Source organism: Saccopteryx leptura, chromosome 7, assembly GCF_036850995.1.
Source record: "Saccopteryx leptura isolate mSacLep1 chromosome 7, mSacLep1_pri_phased_curated, whole genome shotgun sequence".
NCBI lineage: Eukaryota > Metazoa > Chordata > Mammalia > Chiroptera > Emballonuridae > Saccopteryx > Saccopteryx leptura.
Window position 1 is genome coordinate 112,897,592 of NC_089509.1, and position 23,630 is coordinate 112,921,221.

The window sequence follows — 23,630 nt, forward strand, 5'->3', positions numbered from 1 at the left end:
ATTCTTATCCTTCCGTGCATTTCCTTGTGTCTCTAGACTCCCCTGGGGTTTGTCCGTGTTTGTGGGCTCAGCATTGTCCAGAGTGTCTGACACCTGTAGGTGTGGGATACGTGTGTGTTGACTGATTGGTCCTGGTGTGAGGACTCAAGTCTGAGTGTCCCTCATGGGAATGGAAAGGAGGTGAGACATCTCAAAGAGATGATGATGGAAAACCTCTTAAAACATAAAGAAAAAAGAACATGAAAGAAAGGGAAATGGTTCTAATGACAATGTTCAGCTATCTTTGCTGATTTCTAGAAGCACTGGTGAGGAGAGGGAGTTGCAGGAGTCTCATTTAGACACCTTGGTTGAACCCAACCTTGGGACATCCAACAAGAAATATTTGGGAAGAGGTGGGAATTCCAGACTCACAGACCAGAACTCAGGCTAAACATGTACAATGATCTTTTTATCTTTCAGCACGGATATCTATGTAATCCTCCGAGAATTTGGGGACGAAGAAAATGGGTAATTATCATATATCTTTTTATCAGCTTTCATCACATAACTGACTTTACAGTATGTTATTTTATGGTTTCTCCATTGGATAATTATAATTAAGTATCCTTGTTTTGACATGTGCCTTCAGAGTTGTTCCTGTGAACATTACATGGTACACAAGGTCTTTGAATAGCACATCAGTGAAAACAGATGATAAGAGGGTTAAAAAATTGATTTCTCATAGATGAATGTTAGTCATAGATGCAGCTGTGGTAAGGGTGTCAAAGCTGTAAAAGCCAACACAAAAACATTTCATAATAAACTCCCAGGGTCATCTTCCACTCAAGATTATTTCAAAAATTCAAGGTTACTGTCCTGTGAGTGTGTTGAAATCCGATGGAGCAGAGCTGCTGTCCACCAGCCAGGTGACTCTGCTCTGGCACACAGTCCGTCTGGGGACACAAGGAAGCTCACACCACTGCGTGAGACGCACAACACAAAGCATGTTTCCTTTCCGATCCTTTCCATCCCCTTCCGCCTCCCTGCCAGTAAAATGTGCGCAGAGACACACAGAATTCTTATTCAGGGGAAATTACTTGCCCTTCATGAGAAAGGTCCCTCTGGGGAGGAAGCTTTTGGGAGATCCATGTATATGGGAGAGTGTGACCTGGGAAATTGTTTACCTTGACTCCACCCCTTACGCTCAGGCAGGAGAGCTGGGCGGACCTCTTTTCTGTCTGTGACAGTGATTGCTCCCTCTGTGCTAGAAGGCTGTGCAGGCCACAGACAGACACACAATGTGCTGTGAAGAGTGAGGACAAAGGGATGGCTTTTCCAAGATTGGAGAAGAATGAGAACTTAAGAGAGAGGAGGAGAAAAGAAATGCCATTCTTATGTACTTCTGGTGGAAATGACCATCCAAAGCATTCTTTGGATCCTAAAATCAGTCACACACAGCTGGCCAATGGGACTTCTTCTTTCTCTGGAAATGTGAGGTCCAGGCCTTTGCATTATCTGATGATCTGGATGGTTTAAACTATTAGTCCTTGAAATGTTTTTATTCATTGAATTTTCTAATTGGAAACTATTATTAGACTTATTCAGTGAGTATGTTAAAGGCCAACATTTGTACCATAAATGTCAAAAGAACATTTATACCATAAATGTCAATTAGAGAACTCAAGTGAGCTGGTAACTTCCTAACACTAGGGTTTACCTTCATTTATAAATCAAACACTTTTCTAACACCAAGTTTCAATTGCCTCTATATTTTGTGCCTCCTTGATCAAGAACACAACTCCCCAAAATAGCAGATGCCAGGATCAATTTCTGTCTCTGTGGGTCCTCTGTGTCTGTCAGTATCTCTCTTGCTGATGGAGCCTGTTGGCTTCTGGAAATTTCAGTGTCATTCTCAGCACCACATGACAGCTTCCTGGCTCCTTGAAAAGGACCACTGACATCTTTTGCTGAGAACTTTGGTTTTGTAAAATAATATACTTTTCAAGACCAGTCATTTATTTATGCTAATGTTTATTTAGGAGATAGTAAGTAAACTCTTTTCCTAAGTGAAACTGTACTTATTTATTCACCTGTTCAACATGTAATTGTTGGGTCATACTAAGTACCCATTGTCCACTAAAGAAGATTCAAGCAATATCCATGACCTGAAGAATTGCTTTGACTTTATTGTCTAATACGGAAGAATAATTGATGGGTAGGGCTGAGATAATATGGGCCACACGAGGAGGTGGGCAGTGACATGGCCATTTCTTAGGTGACGGTCTATGGATCACACTTGTCTGTGACCCCTCTGCCCTGGGCTGGAGATGAAAAGGCTGAGGCTGCCTGAATCCAGAAGTGAAGGACATCAAGTCATTCTGCTAAATATGCACAAGCAATATAAGTCTAGTGGGTGGTAATCAGTTACATCTGAAAAGTTACCCTGTTGACATCTTGGGATTCAAATGGAGAGAAGAGGGTGACCTTCTGGAGAAGACCTGTATGCTGGGGCCCTTGAGCACAGTTTATCTTTGAAGTTACATCCCAGAGGAGTTTCAGAGGGTGGTTGAATTCTTCTGTGAGGTACTTGCATGGATCAGGAGTCTGGGCTCTGAGGGAGCTGGAGGCTGTTGGTAGTGAGTCCCTAGGGTGTTACTCTCATTACAGCTACTCTGGTGGGACGACACTTCCTAGTATAGACAAGGATGCCCGAGAACCCCTCAAAGTAGGTGAACCAGAAGAGTTCCTTCAATCTGACCTGCGGAAACCAGGGCCAGACTCCCAGCATGACTTCACCGAGACCCACCTTGTGTCTGAGAGCCAGGGAATGTAACTGGACTGGGCCAAAAAAGTGGTACTTTGGCATTTTTAATTCTCCTTGTAGATAAATAAAAGTATATATGAAATAATGGATGGACTGTGAATTGAATCCTTCAAAGGATGGCTGTTTAAGTGATGGATGCGAACATCTCATTCAGTATTGTCACTCACTCCTTCTCTCTTTTCAGTGGAGAAGATCGAAGTCTCACAACAATGCCTTAGTTGACCCGTATGTAAGTAATACTAACTCACACCGGCAACTTCAGAGCAATACAGGCTTTCCCCTGGGTACATTTCCTGTGTCATTGCCGCCTTTCCCTGAAGCGTGCTCACACTCCGTGGGAACACGTCACTGTGTGTGATGAGCAGAGAGCAGCAGACGTCTCACCCGTGTCTGGTAGACAGATTGGAGCTGGGTGTCTCAGTGTGAAAGCACCGTCTCCATTGTTCAGTGGAAACCTTCCCGTTTCCCCAGCAGTGTAGGTCCAGAGCTCTAGATCACTGGGGTCTCTAGAGATGGACATGAAGTGGAATAGGCACAGCTGGCCTGTGGGTTAAGGGTGGGGAGCAAATTTGAGAGGACAGCAGCATTTTAGAGAAGGCAGAGGGAAGGGAAGGAAGATCCCAAATAGTCACTCCACGGTGCAGCCAACGATAAGACAGTTTTATGCATCAGGCGGAAGGAAGAGACCAGGCCAAGGTGTTGACTTCAACAAGTCCCTCCTTCATGAGTCCTGCAGCGAACCTGGTGCAGCGCACGTGGGGCCTTGACCGGCCCTGCATCCGACCTCGAAGAAAGCAGCACAGTGCTGAGCTGGCGGTTTGGAATAAAACCATCAGCATTTTTACTCAAACTGATACCATATGACTGCCTGCTTTCACTCCCTAAGCTAAATCATACATTGATTGCTTTCATTGTGACGAGAGAGCATTTGAAGCCGAGTCACCTTTACACAACTTCAGGGGGCAGCACCCGCCAGAATATGATGCAGCCATATTGGTACACAACATCCAACAGAAGGAGGGCGGTCAGATAGTTCTACATACACTTCACCTCCACAGCAGTCCCCCCAACCAGATTTAGATCGTATCCACACTGATTCTGACCTTCAGCCAGGCGAGGGAGACCTCAGTCATCTCAACAGCCCTGGGGGTCCAGTGTTAGTGTGGCTCGCTGGGGATGAAGGCAGACACGTAGGGCCCCGTCTCACTGCCCATGACCTAAAGCAGAGCAGGCCAGATCACCCTCCGCATTGTTAATACATTTCCTGGGGTAGACATTACAGGCCAGTTCAACGTGGCCTTGTGAGATCATCCTGCCTTCATAACCGGACTCTTCTCGGGCTAAAGCTGAACTGGGGTTGCCCACTAGAGTCACCTGACGACCTGAAATCTTTTCTGGTGATAATCTGACTTGACCAATCTGTGCTGCTATGACTTGGACTTTAGGATGATGTAAAAGTCCCCCCATGATTCTGATGCACACAATTACCCTTTTTATGACTCAAAGAAGATGACCCAGGCCTGTGCCCCAGCGCCGTCAGTCTAGTCAGAGTCTCTGGTGTTGGGACCAGGACATTTGTGTCTTATACACTCTCCTTGGGAGATTCTGTTGTGCCGCGGGTCCAAGACACAGGGAGATACATCTGTAAAGAAGATGATGTATGCAAGATTCCTAACCGTTGGTTATGCTTCTCATTTCCTTGTTCTTTTGGAGAGAGGGGTCTTCACTTTGGAAAATGATCCTGCCGGTTTGTGAATTCCCTCCCTGGTAAGAAGAACGGTCCAGGCCTCCCTGTGTGAGCACCTCGGTGCTCACTAGGGGTGTGCATCCCCTCCACCCAACGCTGAGTGGGAGCTCGTGGCAAGGGGCTCCTTGGGGAAAACACTTGCTCCTACACAGCCTTTTTTTTTTTTTTTTTTTTTTTTTACAGAGGCAGAGATAGACAGGGACAGACAGACAGGAACGGAGAGAGATGAGAAGCATCAATCATCAGTTTCTCGTTGCGCGTTGCGACTTCTTAGTTGTTCATTGATTGCTTTCTCACATGTGCCTTGACCACGGGCCTTCAGCAGACCAAGTAACCCCCTGCTGGAGCCAGCAACCTTGGGTCTAAGCTGGTGAGCTCTTTGCTCAAGCCAGATGAGCCCACGCTCAAGCTGGCAACCTCGGGGTCTCGAACCTGGGTCCTTCCGCATCCCAGTCCGACGCTCTATCCACTGCGCCACCACCTGGTCAGGCCACAGCCATTTTTAATAACAAAATAATGGCCACAATCCCAGTTCAGCCAACACAAGTATTTTCATCCAAAAGCCCAGAAAATGGTTTAAAATAATTGTGAATTAGTGTCTTTTTACCTTTTATTACTTTCCACATGAAGAATTTTTTCCCATCTTATCAAATTCTCAATATATTACCCTTTTCCAATATATTATGTCATTATGCAGCCACCAAATGTACTAAACAGTATTTCAGGAACTTGCTTTATCTGCATGGTAAAAGTATTCATTCGTTTTATCCTCTTCATTTGCAGCTGTCTGTCTGTGTTAAAATCTGTGGTTTTATAGGGAAAACTCTTCTGGACACACAGATTCTTCCTCCCGAGCTTCACTGCAGACTAAGAATTCTTTTCTGACACCTCCACTCCCTGTATTCAGGCGTCCCCAAACTACGGCCCGTGGGCCGCATGCGGCCCCCTGAGGCCATTTATCTGGCCCCCCGCCGCACTTCCGGAAGGGGCACCTCTTTCATTGGTGGTCAGTGAGAGGAGCACTGTATGTGGTGGCCCTCCAACAGTCTGAGGGACACTGAACTGGCCCCCTGTGTAAAAAGTATGGAGACCCCTGCTAGTTCGCTCACAGCTCAGGGAGAAGCACCTGTGTGTCCGTGCCGGTTCGCACAAAGGCAGGGAGTCTAGATTCCACAGCGCTGGCCTTCGGGTCTCAGTGGGGACATGAACATTGTTTTACCTTCTAGCCGGGAAATTCAGACGTCTGTGAGATCTGCCGGGATGGAGGGACGCTCTTCTGTTGTGATACATGTTCGAGATCGTTTCATGAGTACTGTCACCTCCCAGCTGTGGAAACTGAGAGGTCTGTGAGATGCAGCCCCTCTCTCCTTTCAGGGACCCTTCTTCTGGCCACACCCCTCCCCCCCGCAGAGCTGCTGGGTGTGTCCTGATGGGAAAGAGTGGGGTTGGAGGTGGGGTCCAGCAGTATGATCCAGACTGTGCCAAGATCCTAACAGCAGGAGGGGACAATTCTCCTCTCTCCTCTGGGAGGCTGAGGCTGGTGGGTCCTTTGCTTTAATATTGCTACTGTTCTTTCTAGAACTCTCCCAGCATGACTGCTGTTTCTGGAGTGGAAATGCCAATTGTATGTGTTCCGTGCTTATTTAGAAAAGGCAGGAAACACGGACAGGTTCCCTCATTTTGCCACCTTTTCAACTGGCTGAAGGCCCGAGCCCCCAGGGGATAGGGCCCGTCTCCAACACAGAGGCCTGGGGGCAGGGTCCCTTGGGCTCCCAGCAGCTCAGATGGGGAAAGGAGAGTGGTCACTCACCCCGACACCACGCTGCACCCCCTCAGACTGTGATGCTCCCTTCAGGGGAGGAGGGTCATTCTATCAGACCCCACCTGGGGTCTTAGAGACTCTGTCTGGGAGGTGTCCCCTTCATTCTCGGCTGTGCCCATGGCCATTCCTGAAAGGACAGTGGCACCTGTGGGAACAGTGCCTCTTTGAGGGCCTGCCTTGCTCACTTGTACCCCTCCCAGGAGCCCGTGGAGTTGCATCTTCTGCAGGATGAAGGAGTCTGCAGGAAGTCAGCAGTGCCACAGGGAGTCAGAGGTCCTGGCCAGGCCGATGGGGACTGAGGAACAGGTGGTGAGTCACATTCAAACCCCAAGCCTTCCGTTTCCGCTCACGAGTGAGAAGTCAACAGTGTTGGGGGAAGGGCAAGGGTGCCCAGGGGGGCCAGCCCTCTTCCTCATGGCTCTCACAAAACCTGTTTGCAGAAAAACATCTTCAGCCATCCCACGACTCCTTCCTGGAGCCACAGCTGTTTGGGGAGACTTCCAGAGGACGGGTGGGTCCTGCCCGCACATGCATACGGGTCTTTCTCTCCACGCTGCTTCTCCTGACATCCTCCTTCTTTTGCAGAAATGCGAGTTCCTCCTCTTGCAGGTCTATTGCCATTCAGAGAGCTCATTCTTTGCGAAGATTCCATATTATTATTATGTAAGTAAGAAGAGTAAACCATCCTTACGGGCCGCCATGATATTACCTGACCTGTCAAGGGCACTTGTGGGATTTGTGATCTGAAGCCCAGGGGAGGGGCACGAGATCTTCACCCGGTATTTCTGCTGGACTGGATGGGAATTCACAGAAGGCAGATACCGGACTCTGTCCGCCATTCTCTCAATGATAATTTTATTCCCACCAGATTAAAGAGATTTCTCAAAACCTAAAGGAACCCATGTGGTTGGACAAGATCAAGTCTAGGCTGAATGAGCGTCACTACCCCCGAGTGGAGGGTTTTGTGCAGGACATGCGCCTCATCTTTCAGAACCACAGGGCGTCTTACAAGGCAAGTGGCTCCCTCTTCCACTTCATCCCTTTCCACTGAGTCGCTCTGCCCTCCGTTCCTGCTGCAAAAAAGTTTCGTTTCCCTCATCTGTGACGAGCCTGTACAAGCAAGGGCGCAGGAAGTGAGTGAACCCTTTTAGAAATCAAGATTTAAGCTCACCAGGGAGAGTCACAGTGAGTCCAAAGGTGTCCCAGCAATCAGAACCCAGGCCCCTGGGAGCTCATTCCCTTTGGAAAAGGTGAAGGTGACAGGTGCCCAGTGAGAACAGCTGTATACTCCCTTTGTCAAACCTAAGGAGAAAATTGCGTCTTAAAATAATGTTGTTCTTAGCCCTGGCCAGTTGGCTCAGCGGTAGAGCGTCGGCCTGGCGTGCGGGGGACCCGGGTTCGATTCCCGGCCAGGGCACATAGGAGAAGCGTCCATTTGCTTCTCCACCCCCCCCTTCCTCTCTGTCTCTCTCTTCCCCTCCCACAGCCAAGGAGCAAAGATGGCCATTGGAGCAAAGATGGCCCGGACGCTGGGGATGGCTCCTTGGCCTCTGCCCCAGGCGCTAGAGTGGTTCTGGTCGCGGCAGAGCGACGCCGCAGAGGGGCAGAGCATCGCCCCCTGGTGGGCAGAGCGTCGCCCCTGGTGGGCGTGCCAGGTGGATCCCGGTCGGGCGCATGCGGGAGTCTGTCTGACTGTCTCTCCCCGTTTCCAGCTTCAGAAAAAAAAAAAATAATAATGTTGTTCTTATCTTTCCCCAAATACACTCAGTCAGACCTTTCAGAAGTCCCCAACTCCAGAGTCCTTTACACATGAATGGACCATATAACAGCTGTCACCAGAGGAGAATAGAAGTGACAAGATGAAGGGAACATCATTGGTTGTACTCAGACATCTGTAGTATTTGATTGTTACAAAGACCTTAGATTACTTTTCTAACCCTCACTAGACAACCCAAACTGAATGAGTAATAGTTCCTACATGTGGCAATGATTGTCCTTTTCTGTATAGTTAACAAGAATTAATTGTCACAGAGAACACAGAAATTACTCTTAGCTGCTTGAATTTTTTTAAATTTTCATCTTGTTAATATAACGTAGGTGTTTAAGGTAATCTTGAATGCAATGTTTCTTAGCAGTGATAATGAGTGTTATTACTTCTGCTGTTATTTGTCTTTTTTTTCCAGTACAATGACTTCGGCCTAATGGGACTGAGACTGGAGGCGGAATTTGAGAAGATTTTCAAAGAAGTGTTTGCAGTTCAGGAAACCAATGAGAGCAGCCCAGTGGTGTAGGGAGCCATTGGGACCCCGGACACCCCCTCTGGGAGCAGAATTCTCGTCCCTCGGTGCTGTGAAGGCTGGCTCCTGGGCCTCTCCCCGGAGCCCTGCACTGACCCGGGGGGAGCTGCTTGGCGTGGAGGCTACACCTCCGTGGGCTCGGGTCATGCTCCACACTGGGGTCGGGCTGGAGCTGGTCCCACCTGTCACCCCGTTCTTGCTTAGCTTTCCCACCAGACACCCCGACTCCCTCCCCCTCCTCCTCTTCAAGAGAGTTCTCATAATAAATCATTCCCTCACTGGACTTCATCTCAGGCTCTGCACATAGGGAACACAACCTAACTAACAGTCCTGGCAAGCAGGTCCAAAGGAGGGATTGGTGTGCTGGGTGCTGTCTAGTCAGACAGTGACAGGAAGAACACAGTCCCTGGTGCTATACTGGTGCCGCTGACAATCCCTTTGTCTGTAGGGAATGAGATGAGGTAGAAGGGAAGAGCTATACTGGCTGGTACAATTCCCTGCCATTTATGAAAAGATAACTTGGTACTCTATGAAGTGTGGATTTGGTGGCTATTGCTAAATGCCACAAACGTGTTGAAGAGACTGCATGACAGGCTGGATCTATTCATCACCCAAAGCAAAGAGACCCTCACACTTGCATCTGGAAGGAAGAGAGTGAGGAGGGCTTGATAGAAGCCCCAATTTTGAGAATGGCAGAACCTCAGAGGAGACAGAATTCTAAGCTTACTTGGGCCTCTTATTCTGTACTCAGGGCCACAATATATAATGAGAGTGAAGGCCTGAGACTTAGGATGGGGATTTCTGGGTAGATGAACGTGAGAACTCAAGACTCCAGGTGGTGGATGACCCCATCTGACTGGAGTCTACTCTGGGACCCAAGGCGCCATCATGGTCCCTGGAAGAGCAGAGTGTATGGAGGGCCGGCCATGTCCACCTCCCAGTGGGTTCACTCCATCCACGGACACACCCACAGTCATTTCCCCTGTTCCTGAGGGTGTAACCAGGACACACAGCAGGGGCTCTTCTTTAACCTACGAACTACTCTGTGAACATAACGACTGCCTTAGAAAAGCCTGGTGGAAGGTCCTGAAACTGAAGTCTCCCACCATGAAACAGAAACTGAAAGCAAAATATTCTGAGGGAATCACCGAGATCAGTGTCACCTGCAAAGACCTACCGGACTCAGCTGTTGTAATGCCCATTACATCTCCATTTTTTTTTATAAATAAATTTTTATTTTAATTTGGTGACATCAATAAATCAGGGTACATATATTCAAAGAAAACATGTCCAGGTTATCTTGTCATTCAATTCTGTTGCATACCCATCACTCAAAATCAGATTGTCCTCCATCACCTTCTATCTAGTTTTCTTTGTGCCTCTCCCCCACCCCCTCCCCCTCTCCCTTCTTCCCTCCCCCTGCGCCCTGTAACCACCACACTCTTGTCCGTGTCTCTTAGTCTCATTTTTATGTCCCACCAATGTATGGAATCCTGCAGTTCTCGTTTTTTTCTGATTTACTTATTTCACTCCCTATAATGTTATCAAGATCCCATCATTTTGTTGTAAGTGATCTGATGTCATCATTTTTTTTTATGTCATTTCTTATGGCTGAATAGTATACTATGGTGTATATGTGCCACATCTTCTTTATGCAGTCTTCTATTTTTTTTTTTTTTACAATGATTAAAGCCTTTAAGCAAACTCTTGGCCAATACAGCAAGAATCCATAAAAGAGTAGTGTCCTTAACATGTTCACCAAGTTCAGGTTGGCCCCATCACCATGCCAAATCCCTGAAAAATGCAACCCAACCCCAGTTCAGTCTGTTATGAGCTGTCACAGGGAGCAGGAGTCCAGGACAAGTCCACATCCAGGAAAAGTCTGCATGGCACTGGAATTGTTGTCACAATTCTATACTTTGCAGCTCATGTCCAAGTCCCAATGACTGCTGCTTCTAGCTGGTAATGATTCAGGTAGACTGGAAAAGCCATATGCAGCATGTGTGGAGATGGAGCTTCTGTTCTCCTCTGCCTGGAGAGATGAGACCAGGTTGCTTTTCCCTGGAGCTCTGTGACTGTGGCGTGGTAAAGAGAACCTTGGGATACACTAAGCTGGGTGGCAAAGGTAGATTCATAATAGAAGTTGGCAAAAGGGGGAAAGAGAGCTCTAAATTAGGAGTAGGTCCCAGCCTGGGGCATTGAGGTAGGAGGAATAAAGGAAACACTATATATTAAAGCAGCAGCAGAAAATAGGACTATCAACACCCACAACAGAGATCTTCAAGGGAAGAGTAAAAAACTGACTATTCAGGCAAGACATAGTTAAGTGGCCCTTGTGCAAATGAGATCAGTTTACCTGCTTCTTGGAAGAAATACCCTAGGCTCGTCCACAGTGTCGTAGATGGGGCCAACGGCCCTGGGCCCCTTCAGCCTTCAGTGGCAAACCCCAGCATTCTGGGCAAGGTTAGGTCATAGGTGGCTGGAGCAGGGCTGGAAGAGACTGAACCCTCCCTTAGAGGAGCGAGGGGGAAGCCTACCTTCCAGTGTCCCTGTTTCCTCACAGCAGAGGCATGTAAGTCTGGCAGGCTTTAGCTCAATGACCTTCCTTTCCACTATTGAAGCAAGACTCAGATGGCATCCTATGAGACCCTTTTGGGGCATTGGAGCCTTTAAGGGCATATCCTAAAAGCTGGTAATTCCCCTGATCTCTATTGGGCTTTTTCTGCCTCTTGGTATCTTAAAGGCCATGCTCAGAAGATCTTGCTGAGGAGTTTTAGGATCCCCATCTGCCTATATAAATCTTTTCCATATATCTAGAGCTATTTGGAAAAAGACAAAACACCACAAAGACACACCCAGAAATAATGTTTAACCTGGGCACCCCATGGGCCAGTCAAGATGATACATAAAACCAACCATCATAATGGTGGTGTGTTCATTGGACCTGATGAACAGGAAGTGTCGAGTGTGCTGGTTGTCAAGTCTCATGCAGTCCGGATTCTGAGAGGTAAACCCTACAGAGATTCAGAGACGGGCATATGGGTTAGTTTTCAGGGGCTCCATGGTGGGCCATACGGGGTATTCTCTCTAAGCTCCAAGCTATTGGACCTGGCATACCCTACCACTAAGAAGCACAATGTAGGTAGGCTCCACCAGGTAGAAAAGAATGACCATGGTTGACAATTTGGTGATAGTTATTTTTAGGTTTTGTAATGTATTCTGCCAGAGGTTGGGGGGGGGGGTGATTTACAGTGTTTATAATAAAGTGTATCCTCAGCAATGTGTTCCGCTCACTTAATAGTGTATAATGGGCATTGTTGCGTGTCAGTAAACACGGTGCTGTATCATCTGTATCAGAGCTTCTGTGTTTCACCAAGCCTCGATTGCATTGGCAGTTACTGGTTATTGCTGCAGATGAATGTTTTCCTACTGTGCTGCTAGTGTCTTAGAGAACTTCACTCGGAGGCCCTCGTCCCAGGTGAGTCTGACTGTCCTGGCTGGCCCAAGGGCAAACACGTTGATGGAGGGTGCCTCACTCGTGCACACAAAGGGGAGAAGTCGTCCACTGGAAGAGAACTGGGTGGCGATAGGAACGAGAGGATGCTGGAGGCCAAGGAAAACATGACTGACTGACAGAGCCGCCCAGAGGACCCCCAGGAGGACCTGGTAACCACGTGGCAGCCAGGCCACCCACCATGGTTCCCCAGGGCGCCAGCACTCACGGGGCTCTGCTCTGCGGTTGGGGGGGGGGGGGAGTACCATCTGCCTAGGAGCCGCCCGTGCATTCTCCCACTTCTTGTGCGTTCCTGCCAGGACAGTATTCAGAGAACAGTTGGTTGAAGCTTCAGGACAGTGAATTGGGGTGACCAACCTAGGAGGGAAGTCACATTTCAGAGGCAGCCAACATGAGACATTTCCTGTTTATTATCACCTAACTTCACCTAGCTCAGGGAGCAGCCACAGGCTTCCGGGGTGGGGGTGGGGGTGGTTTACACTCTGTAAGAAAGTCCACTTTCTTCCTGGTCACCAGAGCTGGGGAAGAAGCCCTGGGCCCCAGGCTTTCTGGGGAAGAAGGAGAAATTCCATAAAGAAGAAAACCATAGGAAGAGCCCCAGATTCTGTGTGTTCACCCTCCCCCAGCCTCCCCCACTTGAGTTCCAAACCAGCCGACAGGCAAAAGGTGAGACAGAGATGGGGTTAAAACCCCAGCTTTCTGTCTGATAAAAGCTGGATCAAGGGACATGGTGTGGACATGTGCCAAAAAAGGACCCCACTACTAGACCCCAGAAATGCAGTTTAGCCACAAGACCTTAGACTGCTCCCATCAACCACACACACCGCCCCCCACCCACTGTCCCTGTGCCCCTGAGCTCGGAGGAGCACAGAGCCCTGGCCTCCGCAGCAGGGGGAGCCCAGGGAGACCCCCCAGAGCAGACTCCTCTTCACAGACTCCCCGCCTGAGCGTCTCCCCAGAGAGAAGGGGGGCCGGGGACCAGGAGTCCTGCTGATCGAGGGGCCACCTCCTAGAAGGGGACCTGGGTGAGGGTCTGAGTGTCCCCACTAAGGTTCTGGGCCCCTCCCCCTGCCTCTCTGCACCCACACTGGTGCCCAGGTCTCCATCCTCTGGCCCAGGGGCTGCTGGGGCTACTGCAGCCGCGCCCTCCTGATTGAGAACTGTCAGGTCCGGGACTGTCTGTCTAGTCTCAGGGACAAACCTGTCCCCACAGGGTCTCCCAGGTGGACACAGCCCGCTACTGGGGCCTGAAGGGCAGCTGCTCCTGGTGACGCTGAGGAAGCCTGTCCCCTTGGCATGTCCTGTGCTCCACGTGACACCTCAGTGCTCAGTCCAGCAGCACTGTTAGGGCTTCAGCCTGCTCCTGAGATGGTCCAGTCTGGTTCCTAAACCAGGTGGGCCTGACGTTGTTCTCTGGATGAAGGAAACTGTGCTTGTCCACAGGGGACTCCTGACCCCTCAGGGACACTGCTGTCCACAGGGAGCCCTGTCCCCAGCTTCCTCTGGCCCCACAGGGACGTGTCCTCCCCCCGGGCCAGGGCAGCCCCAGTGTGGGAGTGCCCACCAGGGAGGCTGGCCCCTGTGGATTGCACATCAGCTGACTGTTCTGGGACTCTAATTCATGTAATGATCTTGGTGACTCTCAGCAGACCCAGGAAAAGCTGGCACATTAATGCCAACACTTGGCACAGCGGTGACCCAGTCTGTCTGCTGTCCAGGGACAGAGGAGAGAGAGGGCACACTAGAAAAGACTGGTGTCGTCTGTGTCAGACCCTGTCTGGGTCCCGTGAACCGTGGAGACCAGGAGTACAGGACAGCTGTGCCCAGCACAAGCTCAGCTGCCTAGTCCCTCTACCCCCAGTGAGGGGGGCGGGGAGACCCCGTGCGCAGCACTGGGCACACTGCGGCCCTGCCCCCTGCACGGTGTCTTCCTCAGGGTGTGGAATCTGCCCAGATGGAAGTCTGCCCCTTTGGGGGAAAGAAAGAACAAAGGTGAAGAGAGGGGGGAGCCTTCCCCTGTATCTTCACTGTACCTGGGTGAGAACCCCAATTACAGCCTGAGGAAGTCGGACTCAGGGGAACAGGTGGAAGCCATGACACCGGGGAATGTCGTTCCCCCAGCCCTGTTTCTGGTCAGGAGACCTAACTGCCTTACTCTGCATGCTCTCAGGAGGGTGGGGCACCAGAGGACAGCAGGATTCAGAGATGTTTTTTGTCTTTACACAAACGAGGGCACTCCTATTGGCTGGTTCTGCTCCTCACTGGGGGTCCCCATCCTCTGGCTTTTCAGACCCTGCCTGTCCCTCCTTGTCCCCCATTCGTGCTGCCACAAGTCCTGATGGCTGAGCACCACAGAGCACCTCCATGGGCCGCAGGCGGAGGGAGACAGTGTCTGACAACACTCAGAAAGTTCCTTTCACTTTTGTTTTCCCCATTTGGGTGGAGCCCTCCCTGGCTGAGAAGATTCACAAACCTCTTTTAGAGGCTGAGCAGTTACACTGGTTTTGTCTGGGACAGCGGAGGCATCAGAGGCCCAGGCAGGGCCCAGGGTAGGACGATGGCCCATGAGTGCCAGGACCTCAGCACCAGGTCAGTCTCCGTCTCCCTCTCTTTAACTTTCTCTCTAGCTGGGCTGCTGCTTTAGTGTCTACCATTAGTCCTCTTGTAAGAAGTGGGCGGGCCGTCTCTCTTTTCTGATGCTTGGAGGCAGCAATTTATTATTTTCTCATGCCCTCTGATCTTTCTTGTTTCTCAAGCTTCCTCTGCCTTCTCCTAGGTTGTTGCAAAGAGAATAAATACTTTATAATTCAAGGGGAACACATGACATTTTCAAGCGCTGGGTGCCCTGGTGTCATGCCTGACCTGGGGACGGGTCAGCTCCGCCTGTCCCCGCTCTGGCTGGGGGTCGGGCTCCTCCTGCAGGGATCTCGACCTAAGGGAGTGAAGAAAGTGGAGGGACTAAGGCGCCAGAGACCAGTGCGGTGGTTTCCTGGTCTGGAATGGCTTCTACCTCTGACAGGGAAGAGGCTAGAAATTCTATCTTTTTTTTCTCATAATGGGTCAGAAATAACATTACTTAATATGTTTAATTGATTTTTTTAACACAAAATGTATATTATCCATCTTTCGTCATAAAATTTCAAATGACATGAATGTATGTAGAGGGGAAAAGTCCTGTAACCCCCCCACCCAGCCCCCCCAGCTTCTGATCCTGGTCCTGTTGAGAGTTGTAGGCACAGCATTTTATATTTCTTTCCATGCATCCACACATATACCATGACTTACTCCTCCAAATGTATCATTTGTGTCTTGCTTTATAATGACTGAGATTATATTATTATCTATATTAATATATATGTGTATAAGTATATATGTATTAAATACTTATATAAATATTAATTTAAAATTTTTATTATTAAAATTACTAGAGTTCTTTTCATGTTAATGACCATATGGATCTACCTCATTCCTTTTAATAGTTGCATACTACTGGATGGGATTGATCTAGCATAATTTAAAAACTATATCCCATTTAAACCATTTATGCTGTTTTCAATTATTTATTGTTACCAACAATAAGTATTTGTCTTGTGTCAAAACCAAAAGGTAACTATCTTGAGGCAAAGAATACTAATATTTAATTGTTTAGAGAGCCTACCAAACTGCCTTCCTAGTGGGGGGACCACCATAACCTCCTGAGGCTGCCAGTGCCCCACGCCCAGACCTCTCAAAGGGGCTGGATGAGGTAATGCCTGCTGTTAATTTGCACTCTCTGATTAAAGGGGAGTTTGAGCTGGTTTTTGTCTGTTGGACATTTAAATTTCCTCTTCTGTCAATTGCTGGTTTGTTTTTTGGCCAATGCAATCAGTTGAGGTGACTGTCCTTTCTTTATGGACAGAGTCTACGAAGTAAGAACTTCATAAATTATACTTCCTTGTCTTTTAACTGTTTAATGGCAGTTCCCATTCTATTAAAGTTTTCAAATGTAGAATAAAAGCTTATTACAGTATTGATTTTATAAAATAGATGTACCTTTGTTATTATAAATAAATAAAAGCGGTGCAGAAAGTTACTGGGGAATTCCATGCACACTGTCTTAACCATAGTTCTTGGGTTTTGAAGGAGGCAGACTCCATTCTACCTCTACTTCAGGGTAAGTTTCTTCTTGAATATATTAAAAAAATGTGTTCTCTTTAAGGGTAAAGCTGTCCTTTCATTGCTGCTACTTTAACCTTCACAGCTTTATTTGTCCCTAATTAATCATGTCTTTAGCTTTTTATTTCCTGTTCAGTGGTTGTCTCCATCCTGTCTTCTATGACAATTATTTACTTTTTAGTAGTCCTTATGGTTTCTTAGTACTAATTTTTTTAAAAAAAATGTTGATTCTGTTCATTTCTTCATCCCCCAGACATAGCCCTCTGCCTGTATCAAGTTCAGATAATCAGCCTCTAGCTGTGTTCAGAATTGATGTATCTTTTCATAGGTCAAAGTGACTCCGTTAACTTTCAATTCTCTACATTCTCTGGACTCGTCTCAATTCTTGTTTCAATTTCTAAATGTGGAGCCCTCAGGTAATTCTACTCTGCTTCTCTGAGACTTTTCAAACGATTTCTTTCACTTCTTGGCCTGAAAAAAATTTATATGTAAACTGGGGGGGGGGGGCTGACTGTGTTGGAGCCCCTCACCCCAGCCCTGCATGCCAATACAAGCTTATCTCTGTCCCTTGCTCCCAGCGGAACCTGTTGTTCTTGACCAAGTCCAGATTCTCGTTCTCTGCTCTCTGACTAGTCTTTCCATTTTCTTAATGGTGTCTTTTGAAGCCCAAAAGATTAAATATTTTTTATTCTAATTTATCAGATTGTTTCTCTTATGGATCAAGCCTTTGGTGTTATAACTACCTTTTTGTCTAACCCCAGTTTACAAGGACTTCCTCCTATATATTTTCAAAAAGTGTGACTGTTTCCGCTTTGACACAGCACCACCTGTAGCAATTCCTGCTCACACCAGCCATGAGCCTCTGCTTCTTCCAATCTTTTCCCGCACCGTGTTGTCCGTCACTTATGAAATTGCGTTTGCCAGTCTAATGGCTGAAATATGGTTTCCCACTGATGTGTTAGTTTGTATATGTAAATGTATTTACTGGAAAATTACTGCATTAATTCTCTTTTCTCTAAGTGACTATTCAGGACCATTTTTCTCAGGATTGCATGTTATTTTTATCAATTGGCTGGAGTCTTTGTATATCAGATATAGTATTAACCCTCAGACGTGTGTGCTGAAAATATTTTTCTAAGTTCTTTTAATATCTTAAAATGTATTTTTAACATTTAAACCTATTAAGTCTTCCTTTACTTTCTTTTTATATTTTTCTCTGCTTGCCTCAAATATTTGTTCTGTCATATATATTTTTAAATTACTTTCTGCAGTTTCAATGGGATTACAAATTGCAAGTGCCCTACACTTTTACAATAATTTCAGAAGGATTAACATTTTAAAACTGCGATGTTTTCTTAATTGGAGGCACTTTCTACATTTCCATTTATTTAGATCTGTTTAATTTTCTTCAATGAGACATTATAGTTTCTTTCATAGGTTTATAACTATTAGATGTTTATAAATATATGCATGTGCATTTACTATTGTGTTTAAAGTATTATTTTATTCTTTTCAATACAGTACATGTCGCTACAAATAATATCTGTCAGTTTAATGTCCTGTTCTTTTTTACTCCTTTTTTCAATTTCTTAGGGAATTTAGGTAGGTTTTCATTGTTTCTGCATATATAATCATAGATCATATAATGTTGCATCTTATTTTACTATTTACACCAATGCATTCATTTTCTTATCCTATTGTATTAGGTAAAACATATAGATGTAAGTTGTGGTAAATATAAACGTTGTTTATTTTTGTTTGAATGGCCTCATCATTTCAATGTTTACCTCAGTGTTTGTTAATTTTGGTGACTTCACATTGTGTCAGTTTCCACCAATTTCATATAGTTTTTCAAAAAATAGCTGCTAGGAAATCAAAACTACAATGAGATACCATCTCACCCCTGTTAGATTAGCTATTATCAACAAGACGGGTAATAGCAAATGTTGGAGAGGCTGTGGAGAAAAAGGAACCCTCATACACTGTTGGTGGGAATGTAAAGTAGTACAACCATTATGGAGGAAAGTATGGTGGTTCCTCAAAAAACTGCAAATAGAACTACCTTATGACCCAGCAATCCCTCTACTGGGTATATACCCCAAAACCTCAGAATCATTGATATGTAAAGACACATGTAGCCCCATGTTCATTGCAGCACTATTTACAGTGGCCAAGACATGGAAACAACCAAAAAGCCCTTCAATAGAAGACTAGATAAAGAAGATGTGGCACATATACACTATGGAATACTACTCAGCTATAAGAAATGATGACATCAGATCATTTACAGCAAAATGGTGGGATCTTGATAACATTATACGGAGTGAAATAAGTAAATCAGAAAAAAACAAGAACTACATGATTCCATACATTGGTGGAACATAAAAACGAGACTAAGAGACATGGACAAGAGTGTGGTGGTTACCAGGGGTGGGAGGAGGGAGGATGTAGGAGGGAGGGAGGGAGAGAGTTAGGGGGAGGGGGAGGGGCACAGAGAAAACTAGATAGAGGGTGATGGAGGACAATCTGACTCTGGGCGAGGGGTATGCAACATAATTTAATGACAAGATAACCTAGACATGTTTTCTTTGAATATATGTACCCTGAATTATTAATGTCATCCCATTAACATTAATGAAAATTTATAAAAAAATAAATAAATAAATAAAAATAGCTGCTAGGTGTTTCTAAGTTTCCTATTTAAATAATTTATGGATGTAATAAAATATTTTTCCTGCTTTTTATTGTTGCAATAAATTACATAAGATTTCCTAATATTTATTCATTCTTACTCAGTCTCATTTCACTACTTCCCTTTTTTCTTCTTCCTCTTTATCAAATAGCCTAGAACTAAAAGATTGGTTTTCTCTTTTAACCCAACAGAGTGCTTTATGTTTCATTTAATAAAATCTTTGGTTGTGTTTTTGTCTTTTTTTCCCCACATGCAGTCTGTTAAACTGTGCCCATTATAGCTTTCTGAGTCTTCTTTTGTGACCAAGATTATGATGTACTGATACACATTTCGAAAGTATTGAAAAATATTGTGTGCTTCTAATTTCTGGGACACAAGACTAAGTAATACCTCTTCTTTCCTAAATTCTCCGAGCCTGTGTGATCATTTTTGCCAGTGTAAAGAGTCAACACTAGACTCTTTAGTTTTAGAGGTGAATGTTTTTCAGTATCTGTGAAACATTTGTCTTATTATTTGTTTCTTTTATTTTCTTTATGCATGGATACTAGCATCATTTTTTCTTATTGTTCAACTTTGCATACCCTAACTTGCCTATTTTTTATTTTAACAACTTTTGTGGCACTTATTGTGTCAAAAAAACCTCATGTCTTTTATTGGATTCTATTTTTGGTCCTGTGTCTTCCAATATCATCACTGTTTCATTTACATTGTTTCATATATTTTCATATTGTTTCCTGTTTTAACTGTTATACTTCTTATTGTTTATCATGTTTTATTTTTGTCTAAAAATACAAGCTATGTTTTCTTTTTATTTTATTTTTTACTATTTAAAAAAGATAACTTTAATTTTTATTTCTGAAATTGTTTTAATCTATTTTTTGGGAATTCTTAGTTTTGAAAAGATATTGTTCAAGTTTTTAAATGATTTAAAACAAATTATTTAAATCAAATTTCCCTTTACCATGTAGCTTAACACTTTAAGTTTGTTATTATACTTTGAAGCTTTACATCAAAACAGTTATTTTGCAAAATAAATTTCTTCTCTTTCCAGAATAATTTTCTTCATACAGATTTTTTTACACATTTTGTTAAATATAAACTAGGCTTTTTATATTTTGTTATTGTTAATGGTATTGTTCTATTTAATTTTGAATTTTAATTTTTCAATGCCAGTATATTCAAAAGCAATTAACATTTGCATGTTGCCTTGAATCTGTGTCCTTGCTCTACTTACATAGTAGTTTCAGGAGATTTTTTGGTGAATTCTTTAGGTTTTTCTACATAGACAATTACATCATCTGCCAAAAAGGACAGTTTTATTTCTTCCAACCCAAACTCTATAGTTTTAATTTCCTTTTTTTTTTTGTATTTTTCTGAGGTTGGAAACAGGGAGGCAGTCAGACAGACTCCTGCATGTGCCCAAACGGGATCCACCCAGTATGCCCACCAGGGGGCGATGCTCTGCCCATTGGGGCTTCGCTCTGCCACAACCAGAGCCATTCTAGCACCTGAGGCAGAGGCCACAGAGCCATCCTCAGTGCCCAGGCCAACTTTGCTCCAATGGAGCCTTGGCTGCGGGAGGGGAAGAGAGAGACAGAGAGGAAGGAGAGGGGGAGGGGTGGAGAAGCAGATGGGCACTTCTCCTGTGTGCCCTGTCTGGGAATTGAACCCAAGACTCCTGCACGCCAGGCTGATGCTCTACCACTGAGCCAGCTGGCCTGGGCTCCTTTTCTTTTTTTAGTATATGTTCTCGTACAATGTTGAATAAGACTTGTAAAAGAGGACATTTTTGCCTTGCTCCTGATCTTAGGGAGAAAGTGTGCAGGTTCTCAGCAGTGGGTTTATCAGCTATAGTTTTCTTATGGGTGTTCTTTCTCCCGCTGAGGAAATTCCTTTCTATGTCCAGGTTGCTAGGAGTCTTTACATGAATGGGTGTTGGATTTTGTCAAGTGAGTTTTTTGCATCAGTTGATATGATCACTCCATTGTTCTTCATCAGCCTCTTGATATGGTGGGTCACACTGATTGGTTTGGAATGTGAACCATCCTTACACATCAGAGATAAATTACACTTGGTCATGAGTATAATTTTTTTAATACATTGTTGTATGCAATTTGCCAATGTTTTGGTGAAGATTTTGCATCAATATTCATGAGAGCTATTGGTCTATAGTTTGTTATCATGTGCTTTTAGTGATATCAAATTGTTGAACTCATGGAATGAGTTAAGAAGTGTTCCCTCTGGTTCTATTTTCTGTTCAAGGTTTTGGAGAACTGGTATCATTTCTTAGTTCAATGTTTAGTGGAACTCACCATGGAAACTATTTGAGCCTGACAATTTTTTCAAATATGTTAATTATTCATTCAGTTTTTAAAAAATGGATATAAACTTATTCAAAGGATCTATTTTTCCTTGAGTGAGTTTTGGTAGTTTGTATCTTTCAAGGATTTGGCCCATTTTATTAAAATTACCAAAAATTGTACACATAGATTTGTTTACAATATTCTTTCAAAATGCTTTTGACGTTCATGAGGTTAGTTGTGATGTTCCAAATTAAACTTCTAACGTTGATATTTTGTGTCTTTTCTAATTTTGTTTTAATTAGCCTGTGGGAAAGTTTATGATTTTATTAATATTTTCCAAGAACCAGCTTTGGGTTTTGTGAGTTTTTCATTTGCATTTAGTTCAAACAATTTAAAATTTTCTCTTGCGACTTCTTTTTTGACCCATTTGTTATTTAGAAGTATAATTTTCAATTTCCCAATATCTGAAGTTTCCATTTATGACTGTTATTAATTTCTAGTTTAACTTCTATGTTGTCTGATTTTTATTCTTTTAAATTTAACATCTGTTTTTTGACCCAAAATGAAGTCTATCTTGGAGAAGACGAGTTTTTCCTGTGATAACAAGGAATATGTATGTTCAGTGTTGTGAAATGTAGTATTCTATACATGCCAAATAGATCAATTTGATTGACAGTGATATTCACATCAAATGCATTTTTATTGAGTCTCTGCCTGCTAGATGTATAAATTACTAAAACAGGTTGTTGAACACATCAAACTTTAATAGTAGACTTGTTTATTTCTTCTTGTAGTTATTTTCAATTTTTATACTATATAACTTGGTTTTCTGTGTTTAAGTAAAAACAGGTTAAAGGATTGTTAAATCTTTTTGGAAAACAGATCCCTCTTTCATATGTAATGCCCTCCTTCTCCTTCCTAATTTTTCTTGTTCTGAATCTTCTTTGTCTGGAAATAATATAGTTACTCTATCTTTCTCTTGATTAGTGTCAGCATGATATATTTTCTCCATTCTTTACATGAGTCTTTATATTTAGAGTTTTATTTCGTTGGAAGGATACAGTTTTAAAATTTTTCTCAGTCACATTGATAATCTCCAATTTTAGTTTAACATCGCCCCCTGGTGGGCAGAGCGTCGCCCCTGGTGGGCGTGCTGGGTGGATCCCAGTAAGGTGCATGCGGGAGTCTATCTGACTGTCTCTCCCTGTTTCCAGCTTCAGAAAAATGAAAAAAAAATAACAACAATAAAAAGTTCCAAAAAAAGCCACACACAGCTGAAAATACAAGAAAAAAAAAAAAAAAACAATCTAAAACCTACAAGAGAGTTACCAACTAAAGCTGCAAGGTGAAGCTGGAAGCTGCTTTGCATTGAAGGTATTCACTTAACTAGACAGGTAGTTGACTTTTGTAATGAGAAAACCAAAAGCCAAAGCCCAAGATCAATTCAAATTGAGAAATCTCATAGAAGATCCCTTAGTTGACAAAGAATTGTGTCTTTTAGACAAAAATAAATCAGGAGAAAATAATTTCCAGCCCAGCTACACACCTTGTGGCAGGCTGCTTTTGCTTCTATGCATCATCTTAGTCCTAGAAAGATAACATTGTCAAGGTAAAGCAGCAAGTCAGGAGCAAAAGTGCATCTGAACCAAGTCTTGTTATTTTAATACTAATGCTGTTTAGACTAACCCAAATTGTGGAAACTGATATTTTATGGTTTTTATTTTTTTATTTCAAATCTCCTACAAAGGCATTCTCTCCTGCTCCAAATGGATAGAAGTATAGCTCAAAACTGAAATAACATCTTCAGAGAACACATAATTTGATGCTTCTGCAAGGATGCCCATAATGACAAGGGTGTTATTAAGCAGGGGGCACCTGGATGCTTTTTTCCTACTTACTTCTTTGTATAAATAAGTACAGTATTTTATCTCTGACAAAGAGGATTTTAAAGACTTTTACAAACCAAACAATATCCTTCCAAATTAAGAAAGAATTATATATAATAAATCCTATTAGCACTCTTTCAGCACTCTTTTAGTGGTAAGACAATTCCCATTGGCAGCGATGATTAATATGTCGAATGAATAATTATCATGTTTGTAACTGTTCCTATTTACTGCCTTTGTTCCTGGTTTCATCCCTACCCCTTTTTTTCTGCCTCCTTTGGTTTTAATTTAGCACATTACATGATTTCATCTTATCTCTTCTATTAACATATAAATTTTACTTCTCATTAAATGTTTTTAGTGTTTGCCTAGATATTGGAATATACATTTTATACCACTTCCCCTGTAGCA

At 44.2% G+C, this 23,630-nt stretch overlaps 2 protein-coding genes across 4 annotated transcripts in view; both read left to right on the plus strand.

Annotated features, from left to right (window-relative positions):
* LOC136378398 (nuclear body protein SP140-like protein) overlaps window positions 1–9,885 on the plus strand; it is an 88,667-nt gene extending 78,782 nt beyond the window's left edge. For 2 of the 3 annotated variants that reach the window (XM_066345281.1, XM_066345285.1), the window contains 7 exons: window positions 460–507; window positions 2,988–3,032; window positions 5,777–5,892; window positions 6,573–6,681; window positions 6,958–7,035; window positions 7,241–7,384; window positions 8,556–9,885. In XM_066345281.1, the coding sequence (XP_066201378.1) occupies window positions 460–507; window positions 2,988–3,032; window positions 5,777–5,892; window positions 6,573–6,681; window positions 6,958–7,035; window positions 7,241–7,384; window positions 8,556–8,663 (648 nt within the window). In that variant the 3' untranslated portion in view covers window positions 8,664–9,885. The remainder of the gene's footprint in view (window positions 1–459; window positions 508–2,987; window positions 3,033–5,776; window positions 5,893–6,572; window positions 6,682–6,957; window positions 7,036–7,240; window positions 7,385–8,555) is intronic. The other variant, XM_066345282.1, reaches the window with a different exon arrangement.
* A 4,762-nt stretch (window positions 9,886–14,647) lies between these two features.
* The window catches only part of LOC136379047 (nuclear body protein SP140-like), an 81,195-nt gene continuing 72,212 nt past the window's right edge, over window positions 14,648–23,630 (plus strand). The window contains 1 exon segment of the mRNA XM_066346515.1: window positions 14,648–14,772. Within this exon segment, the coding sequence (XP_066202612.1) occupies window positions 14,741–14,772 (32 nt within the window). The 5' untranslated portion in view covers window positions 14,648–14,740.